This window comes from Lissotriton vulgaris, chromosome 2_1, assembly GCF_964263255.1.
Source record: "Lissotriton vulgaris chromosome 2_1, aLisVul1.2, whole genome shotgun sequence".
Lineage (NCBI taxonomy): Eukaryota > Metazoa > Chordata > Amphibia > Caudata > Salamandridae > Lissotriton > Lissotriton vulgaris.
The window spans coordinates 1,747,814,265-1,747,831,792 of NC_141687.1; the positions used below are offsets into that span (position 1 = coordinate 1,747,814,265).

General features: G+C 44.8%; 1 protein-coding gene across 4 annotated transcripts in view; it reads left to right on the forward strand.

Annotated features, from left to right (window-relative positions):
• Nucleotides 1–17,528, forward strand: part of PIDD1 (p53-induced death domain protein 1) — a 202,771-nt gene that overhangs the window by 91,320 nt on the left and 93,923 nt on the right. For all 4 annotated transcript variants that reach the window (XR_015308514.1, XR_015308515.1, XM_086957757.1 and 1 more), the window contains exons 7-8: nucleotides 3,697–3,898; nucleotides 9,182–9,310. Coding sequence is in view for 2 of the 4 variants with exons in the window: in XM_086957757.1 (XP_086813883.1) it covers nucleotides 3,697–3,898; nucleotides 9,182–9,310 (331 nt within the window). In the remaining 2 variants the exon portion in view is untranslated. The remainder of the gene's footprint in view (nucleotides 1–3,696; nucleotides 3,899–9,181; nucleotides 9,311–17,528) is intronic.

A 17,528-nucleotide genomic window follows, 5' to 3' on the forward strand; every position in this document is an offset into this window, starting at 1 on the left:
CAACAAGGAACAGGAGTATACTCTCTATACTTCCTGATCCCCAAAAAGGACGGGTCCCTAAGACCAATATTAGACCTCAGACCTCTCAATGCTTACATAAATTCGGAGCATTTCCACATGGTCACGCTCCAACAAGTACTCCCTTTACTGAAGAAAGGGGACTTTCTTTCTACACTGGATCTAAAAGACGCTTACTTTCATATCCCAATTCACAAAGCCCACAGAAAATACCTAAGGTTTGTATTAGAAGGACAACACTATCAGTTCAAAGTCCTTCCGTTCGGTGTCACAACAGCACCGAGAGTTTTCACAAAATGCCTAGCTGTGGTGGCAGCACACCTAAGAAGACAACAAATACATGTCTTCCCATACTTGGACAATTGGCTAATAAAGGCCAAGTCAAAAGAAGAATGTCTTCACAACACACAGAAGACAATTCAATTGCTGCACCACCTAGGGTTCACGGTGAACTACAAAAAGTCACACCTGCAACCAAACCAGATTCAGCAATACCTGGGGGCTACAATAAACACAGAAAAGGCAATAGCATTCCCCAACCCAATCAGGATACAAACAATGGTCGGGTTAATACAAAGATTTCAACCACAACACTCACTACCAGCACGAGTGTTTATGCAACTATTAGGCATGATGTCCTCCTGCATACTGCTAATACCACATGCCAGACTACAAATGCGTCCACTACAGGAGTGTCTAGCGACACAGTGGAATCAGGCTCCAGGTCAGATTACAGATCTGGTGTTGGTAAACGACCGGACGTATCGCTCTCTGAAGTGGTGGAACACGGAAAACATTTCCAAAGGACGGTCGTTCCTAGAGCCAATTCCACAAGTGATAATAACAGCGGACGCATCGCTCTCAGGATGGGGAGCGCATATGGACAAATACACAGTGCAGGGGAAGTGGAGTGTGCAGCAAAAGAAACTGCACATCAACTACCTAGAACTATTAGCAGTATTTCTAGCACTAAAAGCTTTCCAAATGCAAATTACAGGCAAGGCAGTCCTGATCAGAACAGACAACATGACTGCAATGTATTATATTCAAAAACAGGGGGGGACACACTCTCTCCAACTATCCAAACTAGCACAGGACATTTGGAGATGGGCCATTCCTCAAAAGATCTATCTGTTAGCAGAACACCTACCAGGAGTTCAAAATCAGATAGCAGACATCCTAAGCAGACAGTCAGAACAAGTACACGAATGGGAGCTGCACGACCAAATACTGCAGCCATTCTTCCAAAAATGGGGGCAACCAGAGATAGATCTGTTTGCCAATCATCAGAACGCAAAATGCAAAAACTTCGCATCCAGGTACCCACACCAACGGTCCCGGGGCAATGCACTATGGATAAATTGGTCAAACAAATTTGCTTACGCGTTCCCTCCTCTACCACTAATTCCGTTACTGGTTCGGAAGCTGCAACACTCAATGACAATGATACTAGTGGCACCCATGTGGGCAAGGCAGCCGTGGTTCACCACACTGCTACAACTCTCACAAGTACCACATCAAAAGCTAAGATTATTACCCATGCATCTTACACAGAACCATGGAGAAATAATGCACCCAGATCCCAAACAACTGAACCTAGCGATCTGGCTCCTGAGGTCATAGAGTTTGGATATTTAGATTTACCACCAGAATGTATGGAAATCATTAAACAAGCAAGACGTCCTACCACCAGAGCATGCTATGCAGCAAAATGGAAAAGGTTTGCTATATACTGTAACAGTAAGCACATCAACCCTCTGGACGCATCCACTAAACAAATCATTTGCTATTTACTACACTTGCAGCAATGTAACTTAGCATATACCTCTATAAGAGTTCATCTCGCAGCTATAGCGGCGTACCTACAAAACAGGCAACATCTTTCCCTGTTTAAAGTACCAGCAATTAAAGCTTTCATGGAAGGACTCAAAAGAGTCATTCCACCAAGAAGACCACCTTCCCCAGTCTGGAATCTCAACATAGTACTTACCAGACTAATGGGGCCACCCTTTGAACCTATGCATAGGTGTGAAATACAATTCCTCACATCGAAGGTGGCCTTCCTCATAGCTATCACGTCACTTAGAAGAGTAAGTGAGCTGCAGGCTTTTACAATTCAAGAACCATTTATGCAGTTACACCAAAATAAGGTGGTTCTTAGAACAAACCCAAAATTCTTACCAAAGGTAATTTCAGCATTCCACATCAATCAGTCAGTGGAATTACCGGTTTTCTTTCCAAAACCACAAACAGTAGCAGAAAGAGCCCTACATACATTAGATGTTAGAAGGGCCATATTGTACTACATAGAAAGAACACAAACTTTCAGAAAGACAAAACAGCTATTTGTTGCGTTTTCTCCAACACACAAAGGCAATCCCATCTCTAAAGCGGGCATTGCCAGATGGATTGTAAAATGCATTCAAATATGCTACTTAAAAGCAAAGAGAACATTAACTGTTCCTCCTAGAGCTCACTCTACACGTAAACTAGGAGCATCTATGGCATTTTTGGGAAACATTTCACTAGATGACATATGCAAAGCAGCTACCTGGGTTACACTGCACACCTTCACAAAACACTATTGTGTAGATGTGCACACAACACAACAAGCTAGAGTGGGACAAGCAGTATTAAAAACTTTATTTCAGACAGTTGCAACAGACACGGGCGACCACCGCTAGGGAGAGAACTGCTGTATAGTCTATTCATAATGTACCATCTACAGCCCATATGCCTCGAACGGAATATGCTACTTACCAGTATGCATCTGTTCTTGGCATAGAGGGCTGCAGAGTGGTACATGCCCTCCCAGCCTCCCCGGAAACCTGTGTCTGTTCCAACATTATCTTATTTAGATACACTTACATGGGCATTCTTATCTGTATTCTACTACACTACTCCATCTAACCCTACTATGGCAAAACAATCTAAGGATGGAGCCGATGCCCATGCGCACTACCAACCAAGGGAGGAGTCACCAAGATACAAAAGACTCTCCAAGAGAAAAACAAAGTGCAATCATCCGAGCCCAACACCAGATGGCGATCTATTCATAATGTACCACTCTGCAGCCCTCTATGCCAAGAACAGATGCATACTGGTAAGTAGCATATTCCTTACACAGCAGACAGAACATCCCTGTTTGCTTGAAATTATGCCTTTGGCAGGGAACACAACTTAACGAGTAAGTCACATGGTGCTGGCCTGATGTTTGCAAAAGCATGTACTTAATTGTAGGAGGTGAGCCTGCTCCTTTTAGTTTCATCAACCTACTATGAGGTTAGAAATCTGTCTCTTACGGGTTGTTCAGAGTGCTGCATGTTAGGATCAGTGACGGATGACGTCCCTCCTGGTGCTGGCACCCCAGTTCTGCTTCTGCCTTATGCAATGGATTGGTCAGGGCTTGTCTTGCCTTATTGAATTCTTATATTCCCTGCCTTCTCTTATGACTCTTTGTCTTCAGACTCAAGGTCATTTTACTATGTTGTATTGACGTGACTTCAAGATTCAAAGGCAACTGCAGAAGCATATCCAGGCTTCTCGCCTTTTTATAACATCAATATATGTTATGGAAAGGGGTTGAAAGAGATCTTTGCTTGAGAGGGGAGAGTTAGCAGAAGCCAGTGCCAGACCCAAAGTTTGACCGCATTGATCTGTTTGTTTCTCCTCCCACAGTTTCACTGTGACTTGCGAGGGTTGCCGTATCTTCCTGCCTTGCGGCATCCGCCTCTGCTTCCCCCAGGGTGCTGTCTCCTCCGATACCAGAGTGCACTACCGGAACCTGCCTCCTGACCCGCAGTGGGTGATGCTGCAGCACCACGACATCCTCCTGAGTCAAGTCCTGGAGCTGCAGCCCCATGGCGTCCATTTCCTCCAGGTGAGTCCTGCAGGTCAAGGGGATGCTTTAAGACTGGGAAGCTGTGCACACGGTGTGCACTATACAGAATGAAGAGCACGCTGTGCTCTGGTAGTTCAAATGACTGTCTAGTGCAGGGTCCTAGAAGCGGAGTTCTTTCTGTTGGCAGTATTCCTATTTAGAGTGAAAAAGGTTAAAATCTTTCACACAATAACTTTTTTCCCTGGCTTTGTTGTACCCTCACACTGGCCCATTGGGTAAATTGCTTTTAGCTGTAAACTGAGTCTCCATGTCGGAAGATCAAAATTTCAACTCCTTCTGTCTCTTTAATGAAGTAAACACCTTGATTTTATGGCACTGGGAGAGACATGTCTGGTGATAAAATCTAAGAACATAGTTCTGTAGATTGTGATTCAAGGTCCATTCTGCTCAATGTCTGTTGGCTCAGCTGACTGGTGGATCCGCTCAATGAATTTGTGTTTGATTTAAAACATGGTCAAGTGGTTGGGTTTTTGCGGGTCTGCTTGGCCTTGCATCCTTCAGGGTCTGCTGGTCTACATACAAGACGAGGATGACTGGTATCGATCATGCATTAATTAGCTTGAAATTGTAGTCCATCTCAGGATTGCAAAAATAAATATATCAGATATATAGCTAACAATATGCATGCTAAGGGAGCGTCTATGTGTTACTTCCGACTGAAGTGTTCAAACTATAGCAAGGCCTACCCAGTAATATGTAGTATGGTGAACATGAAAATAGCTTCTCGTTTATCTCTGGTGGTGATTAAAGTTGTCATAGTCATCTTATGCTGAGCCAATAAGATATAAACAGTACCTACCACAATACTTCTTCTTCTAGGCAGAATAGGAGTTGCTGAACTTTGAGCGTAGGGAGCCAAGTTTATATCCGGGATTTGGCTCTGATTGCCATGAAGGCATTAAAGTAGCAGACTTTGGGCCTGTCTGCTGTGGGGGTTAGAACTCGATAAATTGGCTGCTTGTATTTCTCTGGACTCTCGCAGCTTAAGGGTTTTCACATGTAGAAGCGAATAGCACCATGTTGAATCACATTATTGCTTTACTCTATACTGTACATGCTCCCCATTTATTACAGGTGTATTGGTGGTACTGACTTAGATAGGTAGTCTGTTCAGAAGGTTGTGGGTTGTCTTTTCCCCATTGGCCAACAATTTTATGCATACCAGGATTGGCGGGAGAAAGGTGTTTTTTATCTATTCCTTGGGGGAACATTTGTTGATTACTTTCTCATGTCATCAATGATGGTTCACCAAGGACTATTGGCCATTGGTTGTTGCTTTTCACCACTTCCTTTTACAGTGAATTGAGTGTGTGGATGCTCGGCCTGTGATGTATGGCTTCAACTTAATTGATGAGGCATTTAAGAAAGTATTTTACAAGCCTTCGAAATAGAGAAGTTTGATTAGATGTTTATTTCTAGACTAAACCAGCTTCTTACTGTGCCCCCTTTTTAGAATGGTGTTCCATGTTAGATAATTGTTTGGTCCATTGCTTATCGCTGGATCTTCAGATCTTTTGAAGAGGTCTTTTCTTCATGCATATCTTTAGTGTTATGCCAAATGCAGTGTTGTTGGTCATATCTGGTAAGGGCTGTGTCGCCCCTTTTTAGACCCCATGTTATGTGGAACAAGGGAAATGGTTACCTTGTGGCGAGCTGCTTGGTTGGTCCAAATCTGAGAAAGTTAAACTGAAAGTTCCATGTAACAACCAATTTGCCAGCGTTTCCTAGGTTATGTGGCGATAAAACCATAGGAGTTTGCGTTTTCTTATTTGGTCAGCAGCAAGTTCCTGCTTTACACAAATGACAAGCCATGTGGGGAGATGTGATAGAGTTAATGTCCACATATGCAATCTCTCGATTCAGGAGTGTTTAGATTCAGGATCCTTGAGAGACACTGCACTGCCCATTTGTTATTCAGCTGCATTGTGTTCTCCATGGTCTTAAAGAATTCCATTCCCACCCCTGCTAGAATCAGGTATGTTTAGAGGGTATATATTTTTTTAAACTTCAGATGTTTTCCTCTCTCACACAATTTTGCCTAATCTATTTTTGCTTACAAAAGGTGATTGCTTCAGGCAGCATTTCGCTGAAAATACAGGTTTTGGTGAATTTGTTTTATGAATCCTTAGGACTTCACCAGTTTTTGTTTTTCTGTGGGTTTATGATGCTCTGAGCTCAGCCTGCATCTGGGTCCTCTGCAATTTCAAACTGTATTGATTTACTATATCCATTCCCATTGCAGGGTTGTTTTTTTCAGTGAGAGTCAACACCTATCAGAAGCTACGTAGAGTCCCTTTTGTTTCCTTCTCAACAAAGATGGCTTATGGAGTCTAGTGGTTTAAGCGATGGTTCAAATTTCGAGGATTCTTCATATTTGGTTAGTCGGACAAGGATTAGACAAGTGCCTTTTTTCATCAGGAAGAAGTTTATATGTCTTAAAGGTCTTGGTTTTCTGCAATTGGTTCAGCAATTTCAGGAATCAATTTTGACAGTCACATCCACACTTTAGTCTTTTCCAGTGTTGTGTTTTTTGTGTTTCCTCTGCAGGGTGTTTTACAGTTGCACGTCATTCTACTTCGATCTGGTGCTTATTTTGGTCCCCTTTGAACCTCCGTTCATTTGGAGTGTTATTCAAGGGGAATACAATAAGAGGGGATTTCAACATTATGATCCTCGGGATGATCTTCTTTTACTTGGTAGTTGAAATACATTTTTCTTGAGGTTTTGTTTCCTTGTGGTGTCTGGAGGATTTGGACTATTTCTACTTCTAGTGGGCTGTTTTTGTTTGTCTTCCTGGCGAATTTCTCTTCTGTGTTTTTCCTTCATTATCACCTTTCCATATTTTATGGGTGAAATAAACTATTTTTGAGAACACGGTCTTATTCTGTCCTTATGAGAAAAGATTGGCCCCAGAATTTGGTCTATTAATTAACTGTTCGATTATTGGAGTTAGAAGTTCTCCCCTTCTTTTTATTTCTAAACCTTCCACTGGGATGTATAACGATACAACGCGATCATTTAGATTGCGGTACATTACATTGCTGTTTTTACAACGACTTGCGCTGGAGGGCTCTGGACTTAGGAATAGTGTGATTTATTATTCCAACTCTAGTCTACGTACAGTAAGGAAGGTGTTGGAATAGTAAATCACACTATTCCTTAGTCTAGACCGCCCTTCAGTGCAAGTCATTGTAACGACTTGCGTTGTAAAAACAGCAGTGTAAATGAATTGCGGTGTTTTGACCGCGTTGTAAAGGTCGTTTTCCCTCTGATCCACCACACTCGCACAATGAAGTACACACTTTTAATTAAACTTAGTTGAAAAATTCTTATGACACTTTAATTCCCTTCCCTGTATTTGGTATCATAAGTCACCTTAACACTAGCATATTTGAAACTGAAATAAGACTTTATAAAGACACATGTATGTATCCTTATGGCGCCTTTGTTATTAATTTTTTTACAGTCTTGACCCAAACAAAACACGTGTTGGCTGAAACTTTGCTTCTTAAATAATCAATTAAATAACCCTTATAGTGGACTAAATACAGTTCTTTGCTTACATTAGGAACACTTTGCTGGACAATAATTAGAGTGCCTGGATATATTTTTCTCTTCAATTGCCTCACATTCTGGGCAACAGGGGCACACTTAGAAGAATCCACTCAACACAGGTACTAAAAGTATACACTCAAATTTCCAGTGCATTGCCAGCCACTAGGGCAGCCTAAATAACATTTCTTTCACCATACTACTTTTACTATGCACACAATAAACTGAATTGCTCACATATATTTTTCTGAATTGACCCTTATTGGTTGGAAGCACACCTCTTTGTATTTTATTCGTGTTCCCTTCTGCACTTTCCGCTCCCTGATTTCTAGAGACTCTCCTGCCTTGAGCTTTTAGTGTGTATGGATCCCTTAGGTAGCCTCCCAGCTCCATAGCCATTCCCAACTTTGGATGTTCCCGGGCAATGATGATTTACCCTCAAGGTGATCTGGGTAGTGCTGTTTCTTCCAGGGCTTGTCCAGTGGAGTCAGAGGCCGCTTTGTCCTGGGCACGTTGAGTCCACAACATGGAGCAGTTGGGCAATATTTATTGGTTGAGATTCTTCTCATTGGCTCAAATGTGTAGTCAGCATTGTTTTTCCAATGGCAATAAACAAATATTGTATGGAAATGTTTGAACCAGCACTTCTTAACCACTGACTTTCAATTCCATTGATTTTAGCTTTCCATTACTGAAGGGAACCATCCACTTGCAAAGTTCTCTTGAGCCAGATGCAAAAGAGTAGTCCAGCCTAGCCTGCAAAACCAGATCCCTACTGCAAAGGGAACCCAGTGGTCAAGAAACATTGGGCCATGCTTGTCCGTCCATTGTCTCAGCTCTCAAGTGAGAGTGGGTGCAGTAAGACCTAGGTCCAGAGTTCGTTTTGTCCAATAACTCAAGCTGCCTCAGATAAGATGTGGCCTAGCAGGTTTTAAATCTCATACCAAGACTGCTTGCATATGGTTAGTCCCGAACTGTGATGAGTCAGAGGAGCTACATATGGAATGGAAATCTACTCAGAGATGTCCCTGTGTCTAAAGTATATTGGCTCAAGCATTTGTATTCATCACTTTTTCCCTGTCACCCTACTTTGGGGGAGGGGAGGAAGAGTTCTACCTACCGAGAGGTCCTGAGCTCACTGTACTTAAATACTAAAGTTGCACCTCACTGATCCGTAAATGTAGATGCCTGTGTACTCATGCAGAATGGATGTAGCATAGGATTTCAACTAGACTTCACTTTGGGCTGGAGCTAATACTAATTTGCATATGTTGGGTTTCTGTCTGTAATTACATAAAATGCTAGATAGAGCAATTCCCAGTGTTTAAGGATCCTCATCTCATGAATGTCTAGTATATTGTTTATGTCATAATTTGTATACATAAGGTTTGGACAGTCTCTTCTGTGATCCATTTAGTACCTCTGCAAGTCTTGACTTTTTTGACTCTCCTACACAAAATCAGTTTACTTTGTCTTTTCCATTTATGTTGATCTATTTAGAAATAATACTGCCTGTTGATAACTTCCTCAGTGCCTTCCACAGGTCCTGAATGGTTTTGATGTTTGTCATTATTCTGAAGAACCTTTAGAGGTCTGGAAAGATGGTAGTGTGATTGTACTTGTTTACCGTCAGATTGCTCTACTTTTTCTAAGTGGATGGAAAGACGTACTTTAATTGACTACACTTAGTAATTTCCTTCTTCTCACCAGGAGGTTCAGATCTGGATGCCTTATGTGCCATCTCGTTCTCTTCGAAAGCGAGAAGTTGTGGTCCGGACCCGGAGTGGCAAGAACTGGAGTGAACTGGAGACCAAGCAAGAGCGGAAGGGAAAGCACAAGGTAGAAGTTTATGCCTTCATCTATTTGCTAAGGAAAAGTGAAGCAAAACCGTCCCTTAGCATAACCTTTTATAAGAGCAGTTTCTGAGAATCCAACGTCATGGGCATAGTGGATATTCAGAAGTCTTTACTCTTCTTCCTTGATGTCCATCAGCTTCCCTCCTATGACTGTAATGTGGGATCAGAACAGGAACAGGTCTCAAAAAGGATTGATATTACATAGTGTGTTGGTTCTGGCTGCTTAAAAATGTAAAATTTAAATTGATACTTGTATAGCGCACTACTCACCCGCAAGGGTCTCAAGGCGCTTGTACGAATACCGCTGTGGAACCCCTCCTGGCTTTCCCTGTGAGGCGTCCACTCCTGGGCACCCCGAAGGTGGAGGCCAGGCATCCTTAGCGTTGTGGGGCCCGTTGTGGAGATCAAGCAAGCTATTGCCCAGAGTTGCAGAGTGGGACGCCATGATTGGAATAGGCACCGAGGCGAGAATTATCAGGTCCGTGGAATTTTTGAGCCCAAAACCCGCCGAGGCGGGGAATTGAACCCTGGTCTCGGGCTAGACCTCTGCATCAGGGTCTGCCGCTCTAACCATTGAGCCACACTTCTCCACCGCTGAGGCCGCTGAAACATTTTGAAAAAATGAAGCTTGGACTGTGGTCAAATTCTGATGTTTTCTTAATAGTCTTGAATCTCTAAAAGTGCTGTGAGTCTGATCAGTATCTGTCACAATGCACAAGAAGTGTATGTTTCTGCAGCACCTTACTTCACTTTCAGAAGCGAACTTATGTTTTACTATTATAAATATTTTTCTGAAATCAATATATTTCCAGTTGTAAAAATATTATATATATTAATAGAAATGTTTCTATGCACCGTTAAAAATACATCTCTATAAGTGTCATTTTTAGGTCGAAGCCTCAATTGCAGGGCATGGCCCTGCTGGAGGCAAAGACTTATTGTGAACAGGAGAATTTCAGTAGTGCGTGAAACCACGCCCCCTTTTTCCATTGGCAGGCCTCTCGAAACGGAGGCCTGCCATTGGAAAAAGCTCCTATTTAGCAGATTTGTCTGCTCTGGATCCCGCCTCTCGAGGACTCCATGACCTGCCTTACGGTAGCACGACAATATTTTCAGAAATATTGCCTTGGCAACCATGAGGCAGGGCAGGGAGTCCTGGAGGGGCGGGATTCAGTATTCTGTTCCTGCCCCGTTTTTTTTGTTTGTTTCGTTTGTGCCGTCATTCCAGCACGTTCCTGGACAGTGGAGGAGGTAGGGGAGAGGCGGTGCTGGTTATGTTTGTTGCAGCTGATCCTTTCACGGCCGTGCAGCTTTACTGCTGCGCTGCCAATGCTTGTTTAAATAAGGACTTTATGAAGGCGGCGGGTAACACGTGATCCCCATGTGGGTTGGGTTGCTGAGTCAGTCTCAGTTGATTCTTCAGACGGGGCCAAGCTGTTTTGGATAAATTGGACAGCCAGCCAGTCAGCTGACTTCTTGCCCAGCGCTCCGGTCACAAAGTGAACAGAGGAGTTTGCGTACAGTTTTAGTCTGTTTATGTGGAGACGAGAAATCCATTCGCACGCAGCTATGAAGTAGCTGGTCGTGTTCCCGTTGGTGCTAGCAGCAGGTGCCGTAGTTATACGGATACAGCAAAAAATACAAATGCCACTAACTCTTAACGCTTTGCACAATCCCATCCGTATTATGAGCCACGTGGGGCTCGGGGTGGTGGTTGTGGGTGTTGTCAGAGAAAATGCATCGATTCAAATGCTCACTCCGTCTTTTAAAATAATAAGAACCTGTATTTGAATTTGGGAAAATCACCACAGCAGGCCTCTGAAAACCTATACAGCCTTGTGAAATATGGGACGTCTGGTCACTCATTTATGCAGTTTTATATAGCGCGGACATTCACCAAAGGTGTCGGAGCGCTTTACAATAGCACTGTATGTTATATTCAGGAGTAGCATAAAGGTGCCTCTCCTCACTTCTGCCCACCCCTGCTCCAACCCCGCTCCAACCCTCCTCACCCCCCTTCCCCAGCCTTGAAGCACGCATGTACGGCAGCAGGAACAAACCGAATGCATTTCCAATGCTTGTTTAACATGTAAGTATTCTTACTAGAATGTTGGTGTTTACGTGTTAGTATGCAGAGATGCGATGCATTGTTTTTTTGATGAGGAGTAACATGTTTGTTTAGGGAGTAACTCCACTGCTGCTTTGGTTTCATTTTCTTTTTAAATATTATTTTGCATGGTGGAGGTCAAATAAATTACAGTTGTGGCTGGTGCTTCAATCAGGATTTCTGTGGCTTGCATACTATGGACTGGCTACCTGCCTCTGCCATATAAGACCCAAGGCAGCCACTGGGATGTTCATTTCTTTGTCAAACTGTGCGTTAACTCTTGGCACTGACTGCAAACGTGACCGTGTATAATGAGATGAACGATTTGTTCAATGTTTGGGCTGATGGAATGCATTTACCGGTAACACCGACACTGTAAAAAAAATGTATCTATGGTTATTGCAGCTCCGTTTTTAGTTGCTAGATGACTACTGCATGACATATATGTGAGGATTAAATCTCTACAGCAGGCCAATTAATAGCACTAGTAAATCATGTGTTGATTGACGTTCAGCCAAATAGAACACAGGCTTCTTTTAAGTTAGGGATTCAAAGTTCACCGTCCATAATCATTTAAACACTTTCAGGTGATTTCAGTAGTTGTTGGAGTTCTCAAGCATCATTTTATTGTTTACATATATATATAGTGCAATGTCAAACATTTGCATAATCTGTGTTACTTTCACCATGTTAACACAGGACTTTAGAAGCATTGGTGATGTCATAAATGGCGATACCCCTCAATATGTGGTGCGGGACCCCTGTGATTCTTTTGACCTGCGGTCTCAGTACCTTGACAGCCTTCTACCAAACATCTTTTACTAATATCATTTTTAACCTTTTGGGTCTTCTCAGTGTATGACATACTTGCCCATTTTAATTTTAAAGGAGCCGTCAAAGGGGGTGGGGACATCTTTAACTATGTTGTTCCTGCTTACATTTCACATTCTTTACTCAATCTTGCATTCCCTATGAGTGTTTGCTATTTCCAGGATGGTGTTTTTTTTTCTAGCCTACATATTACTCTGGTCTTCCCTCCCTCACAACCTATTTCCCATTTTATGGTTCTCCAGCGCCGCAAGGTCATACGAATGCAATAGTGCTATGCAAACACCACTCCATTGCATACAAAATTCAAAAGGTAAAAAACATAATCATTTTCAACACCAAGGGCTCTAACCCTTGCAAATGCGAGACCTACTGCATTGCAAATGCTTGTTATACTGTGAAATGGGGTCCAGGACCCTGTCTGACTGCTGTGAAAAATTCTCATTCCATACAATCCATCACAACTCTGATCATCACCAGAAGAATACTTGTACTTACCTACTTACCCGTTATACTGGCTGGTATGTCAGGCAACATGGAATCTCAACTTCTGTCTGGCTTGGTCAAGTTTCTGCACTTCTAGGATTCAGTGGACAGCCGTGTTCTCTTCTGATGGAGTGTTCTATACATCTCCATCTCCTAATGATGGTTTTCAGGATCTCTTGCTTGTATCTGGTGAGCACTTCCTGGCTGGAGATGGTTTGTGGCCAGAAAATGTTCAGGATTCTTCTCAGGTTTTTGGCGTGGAAGGCTGACAGTTTGTGATATCGCTTTTCGTCATCCGCCTGCACTCGAATCCATACAAGAGTGTGGATAGAATGCAGCTGTGGTATAACCTCAACTTGGCTTTGGTACTGTGCTTAGTTGGCCTCCATACATTGTTAAGCATTCTGAAGGCATTCCTGGCCTTGTTCAGTCTACTGTTGATGTCACTGTTTGCCCCTCCATCATGTCTGATAGTGTTGCATAGGGAGGTGAACTCTTCAGTCATCACTATGTTCTATCCTTCCACCGTATTTGGTGACGGCTTTGGCAAGTTGAGATGACTTCTGATTTTTTCATGTTAATCTTCATGCCCACTTGCTGTGCAGAAAAGTTGAGACAAAGCGTCTTTTACTGCATATGCTGGCGTGTGCGAGAGAACAAGATTGTCATTCACATAGTTGAGGTTCTTCACTTTAGAGAATAAGGTCCATCTGATGCCACCCGCTTGGCCTTCTGTTGTGTGTCGCATCACCTAGTTGAAGACTAGGTTGAACAGGAACGCTGACACTCATGCATCCCTGTCTCTGTTGATCTTAACTTAGAAGCTATTCTCACTATTTGCCACTTTGCAGGTAATATGATCACAGAAGCTCTTGATGAGGAGAACTATCTGCTGCAATATGGCATAGGTCCTCATTATACGCCAGAAGCTGTCACAGTGGATACTTGTACACAGTGGTTTAAATGGAAATGTAGAAGTGCTGGTACTCACTATTCAGAGTACCTGTTTCCTCCTGAGGTTGGCTGGTACTCTCCAATTAAATTTATTATAGCAGTGCTTAGAAGTGCAGGTACTCTCCCTGTAAAATAAAAGAAGTGCAACTTGAGGCTTATTCTTGCATATTAGAAAATCAGGGAGGCGTGTTTCTTGGTGTGTAAGCACACTAACTGAGGATATCTCTTAGACATGGTCAGGATTGCCTCTTCCTGCATCCTAGGGAGATTTTTGTGTTGACCTTTTTCTTTTAGGAGCCTCCACCTCTGCAAGAAGTCCAGCTATACTGCCTTGCTGTATACATGGTAGTCGTCATGAATTTGGAACGAGCAGCCAGCATGTGCCTATCCAACATTTCCTTCCAGTAAGGCCACAGTGGACTTGAGCTGCTGAGTTAGATCAAGGTTTTGCATGGCCAACAAGCTGTCAGATGGTGACCTGCCTGAAAAAGTACAAAGTATTTGTTTAGAAAGAGTATGGCTGCTTCTGGTGCGTCTCTTACATATTTGCTGTCTCTCACTGCACGGTGGAGGTGAGGTATCCAGCAGCATTAACTTTGGTACTCAGGATATATCTTCTGTTTTGTCAGGCTGATTATAGGTGAAGGTTGTAACAAATGACATGTTCTCACTGCATTATTCTCCTGTATGCTTTCTCTGTCCTCTTGGCTGGAGAAGTAAGATTGGTATTAATCCAGGACAGTATTTTATTCGTCCTGTGTCTGTTTAACTGCACATTTTAAACATCCAAATGCCTAGGAGTGTCAATGAGAGTGGTAAGAATTCCATAAGACTTTCTGCTGAAGAAAATATATTTTTGAGGTTCACCGTACACTCTCAAGTAATCTTCTGAGCTTGTAAAAAGACCTGTCCACCCCCACCACCCCCCCATTCAATGCTAGGTTATCTTGGCTGTTGTAACATTTATGCTGTTGTTAAATGTTAGACATGGTAGAAAAAAATATACTACTACAAGATCAATGTGGTTTAAAGTAGAAAACTCCAAACAAAGCTCTTAACGCCCAAAGCCAAACAATTATTATAAATAAAGTAGGAACTGTACTTCAAAGGTGGGCTTGGTATGACGTACCCGATGAAAAAACAGGAATGGATGTAGTGCTGGAGTGGCATTTAATGTTTTAGACTACCGATTCCTCGGAACTGAAATCAAAGTTAATCCACGGACATTGTACTGCTAGTGTGCAGGGTCCCAAGAAGATTCTTCAATACGAGAGAACCGACACCGCTTTAAATAAAGTTTGCTTTGGAACCAGCCAACTATCTTACTTGGCGCACTGTGACGATAAACCATGCAGCACGACTTGGTTAACCTTGTACCCTAATCAAAGATGACTGCATCACTTAACATCTGTCACCACAGTGCTAAGGGGCAACCTACATGGCTGGCACATGCAACAGACATCTATTGGCTTGTCATTGGCACCTATGCTCAATTGTCATACTAAGCATGTTGCATCATAGGACAATTGATAACATATCACAGACTGCAAATGCTCCTGCAAAAGTTTGAGCTTCACCAAACGATAGCTGTCACACAGTGCATTTTGCTGACAGTGGCCAAGAGTGATGTAGCAAAAATCATCCATCTGATGTTTACTACAATTGTAATGAGTCTCGATGTTCCTTCAGCACGTTGCTTCCCACCTCCTGCTTGCCACCAGAGTTAGAAAGTTCAAAAACAGATCGTTAGTAGTGTGCAATCGAAAGCGGAAACAACTAGGCGCTGTTGCACCCTCAGAGCAAGTGTCTCTTCAAGTCCTTGCATACATTCCATATTGCACACATGCAGACAGCTCCCCAGCACCTGCTCCCCAACACAGCAAAGCTATATCACAATATCTGAAAGAGACACGTTAGTTATAGATTCCTTACCTTAGAATATCCCCAGGCGTCAGACTGGATCCGGAAACTTTTGCGTAGCAGTACCCTTGCACGTCGGTAGGCGTCGTCTGCGGCTCCGCGTCCGTCGTCGGCGTCGTGGGTGCCGTGATGACGTCGCCAGAGTACTTAGATGCCGCCTCCGCGTGCTGACGTCAGTTCTTAGACACAGCTTTTTTTTTTCCGCGCCAGCCAGCGCAGATCTGGAAAAAGCAGTAACCCAGTCAATTTTTTACTAACTTTTTTGAGATCATTTTCGATCCATCTCGAAGTCTTGAGACTCCGATCGGTACCGTAGGGATGCCTGGTTTCAAGCACTGTGAAGATTGCGACCGCACCATGTCGGTCACGGATCCTCACCACCTGTGCCTAACTTGTCTAGGCGTTGACCACGACGACAAGGCCTGCTCCGACTGCCGGGCTCTCTCTTCAAAAGCCAGGCGGTCCCGCAGGCGACTCGAACTCCGGCAGTCGACCCACGCCGCGTGAGGTCCCGGTCCCACGGGAGGTCGAGGGACAGGTCGCGGGGACGGAGCCACCAAAGCTCCGGGAATCAGCACCACTCCTCCGGGTCGAAGTCGTCGTCAGGTAAGAAGCAGAAGAAGTCGAAGAGGCGTCATCGCTCTTCTGACTCCCCCCGACGCACGCGCGACGCGGCCGGGGGTTCGGGTGACACCGCCCACGCGGCTCCTTCGGAGTCGCGGGCGTCACGTCCCGCCCCACACCCTCCGGTCCCTGGGCGAGACGCGACGCCGGAGGAGATTGAGCGCTTCCTCATGGCCATGAGGTCCCTTTCTCCTCCGCCTTCGGGCCCGGCGCCGCAAGGACAAGCGGCCCCGGTGCCGCCGGCGCCTTCGGGCCCGGTGCCGCGGGACACCGCTGGACCTTCCTCGGGCTCTGGATCATCACCGGTGGACCTTACGACCCCCCCTGGCGTCGGTCCGTCCGGTGTCACCTCCCCCCGAGGACGGCGCCGCCCCCGATTCCTCCTTTGCCCCGGTTCCGACGTCGGAGCGGCGCCGCTGGGCACCGCATCCGACGCCGTTTGGAGATTTCCACTTCTACGAACTGGCCCCATTGATTGACAACCCTGAGTATCAGAAGATGGGTGATGAGAAGGATTGGGAGGGGTCTGAAGACCCTCTGACCAGGGAGTGTCAGTCTCAAGAGGACTGGGCAGGAGACCTTGGGGAGGCCAGTGGCCTGGACACCTCTCCAGACACTGGTTTTGTCTCTCCTCCTACCGTGGCTTCGGAGGAGGGGGCAACCTATAGTGTGGTGTTGACGAGGGCTGCCAAGGCCTTGGGCCTTGAGCTCCCCGTCGCGGCCGTGAGGACTAACCTTCTCACTGAGGTCCTTAAACCGCAGTCAAGCTCGACCGAGCCTCTTCTGCCCTTTAATGAGGCCTTGACCGACGTTCTTTTGGGCACCTGGTCCAGGCCCGCTACCGGTTCACCCGTAGATAGGAACGTGGCCAGACGCCACTGCCCGGCCCCGGGCGACCCATGTTTCCTGTCCACCCACCCCACCCCGAGAGTTTGGCCATCCAGGCCTCCAATTCCCAGACCGCATTCCCGTCGGCTCCGCCGGACAGAGAATCCAAGAGGTATGAGAATTATGGAAAGAAAATATTCTCCTCCCTTAGTTTGGGACTGCGGTCTTCCAACACCGCATGCCTCTTGGGCCGCTACACCCACTCTCTGTGGGAGGCGGTGGCGGAAGTGCTGCCAGAGTGTCCTTTGGAGGTACGGGCCAAACTCGGCCAAGCCCTTGTGGAGGGCCGGAATGAAGCTAAGTATTCTATCCGGTGTGGGCTGGATACCACCGACTCGCTGGGCAGAGCAATGGCAACGACGGTGGCAGTGAGACGCCATGCCTGGCTGAGGTC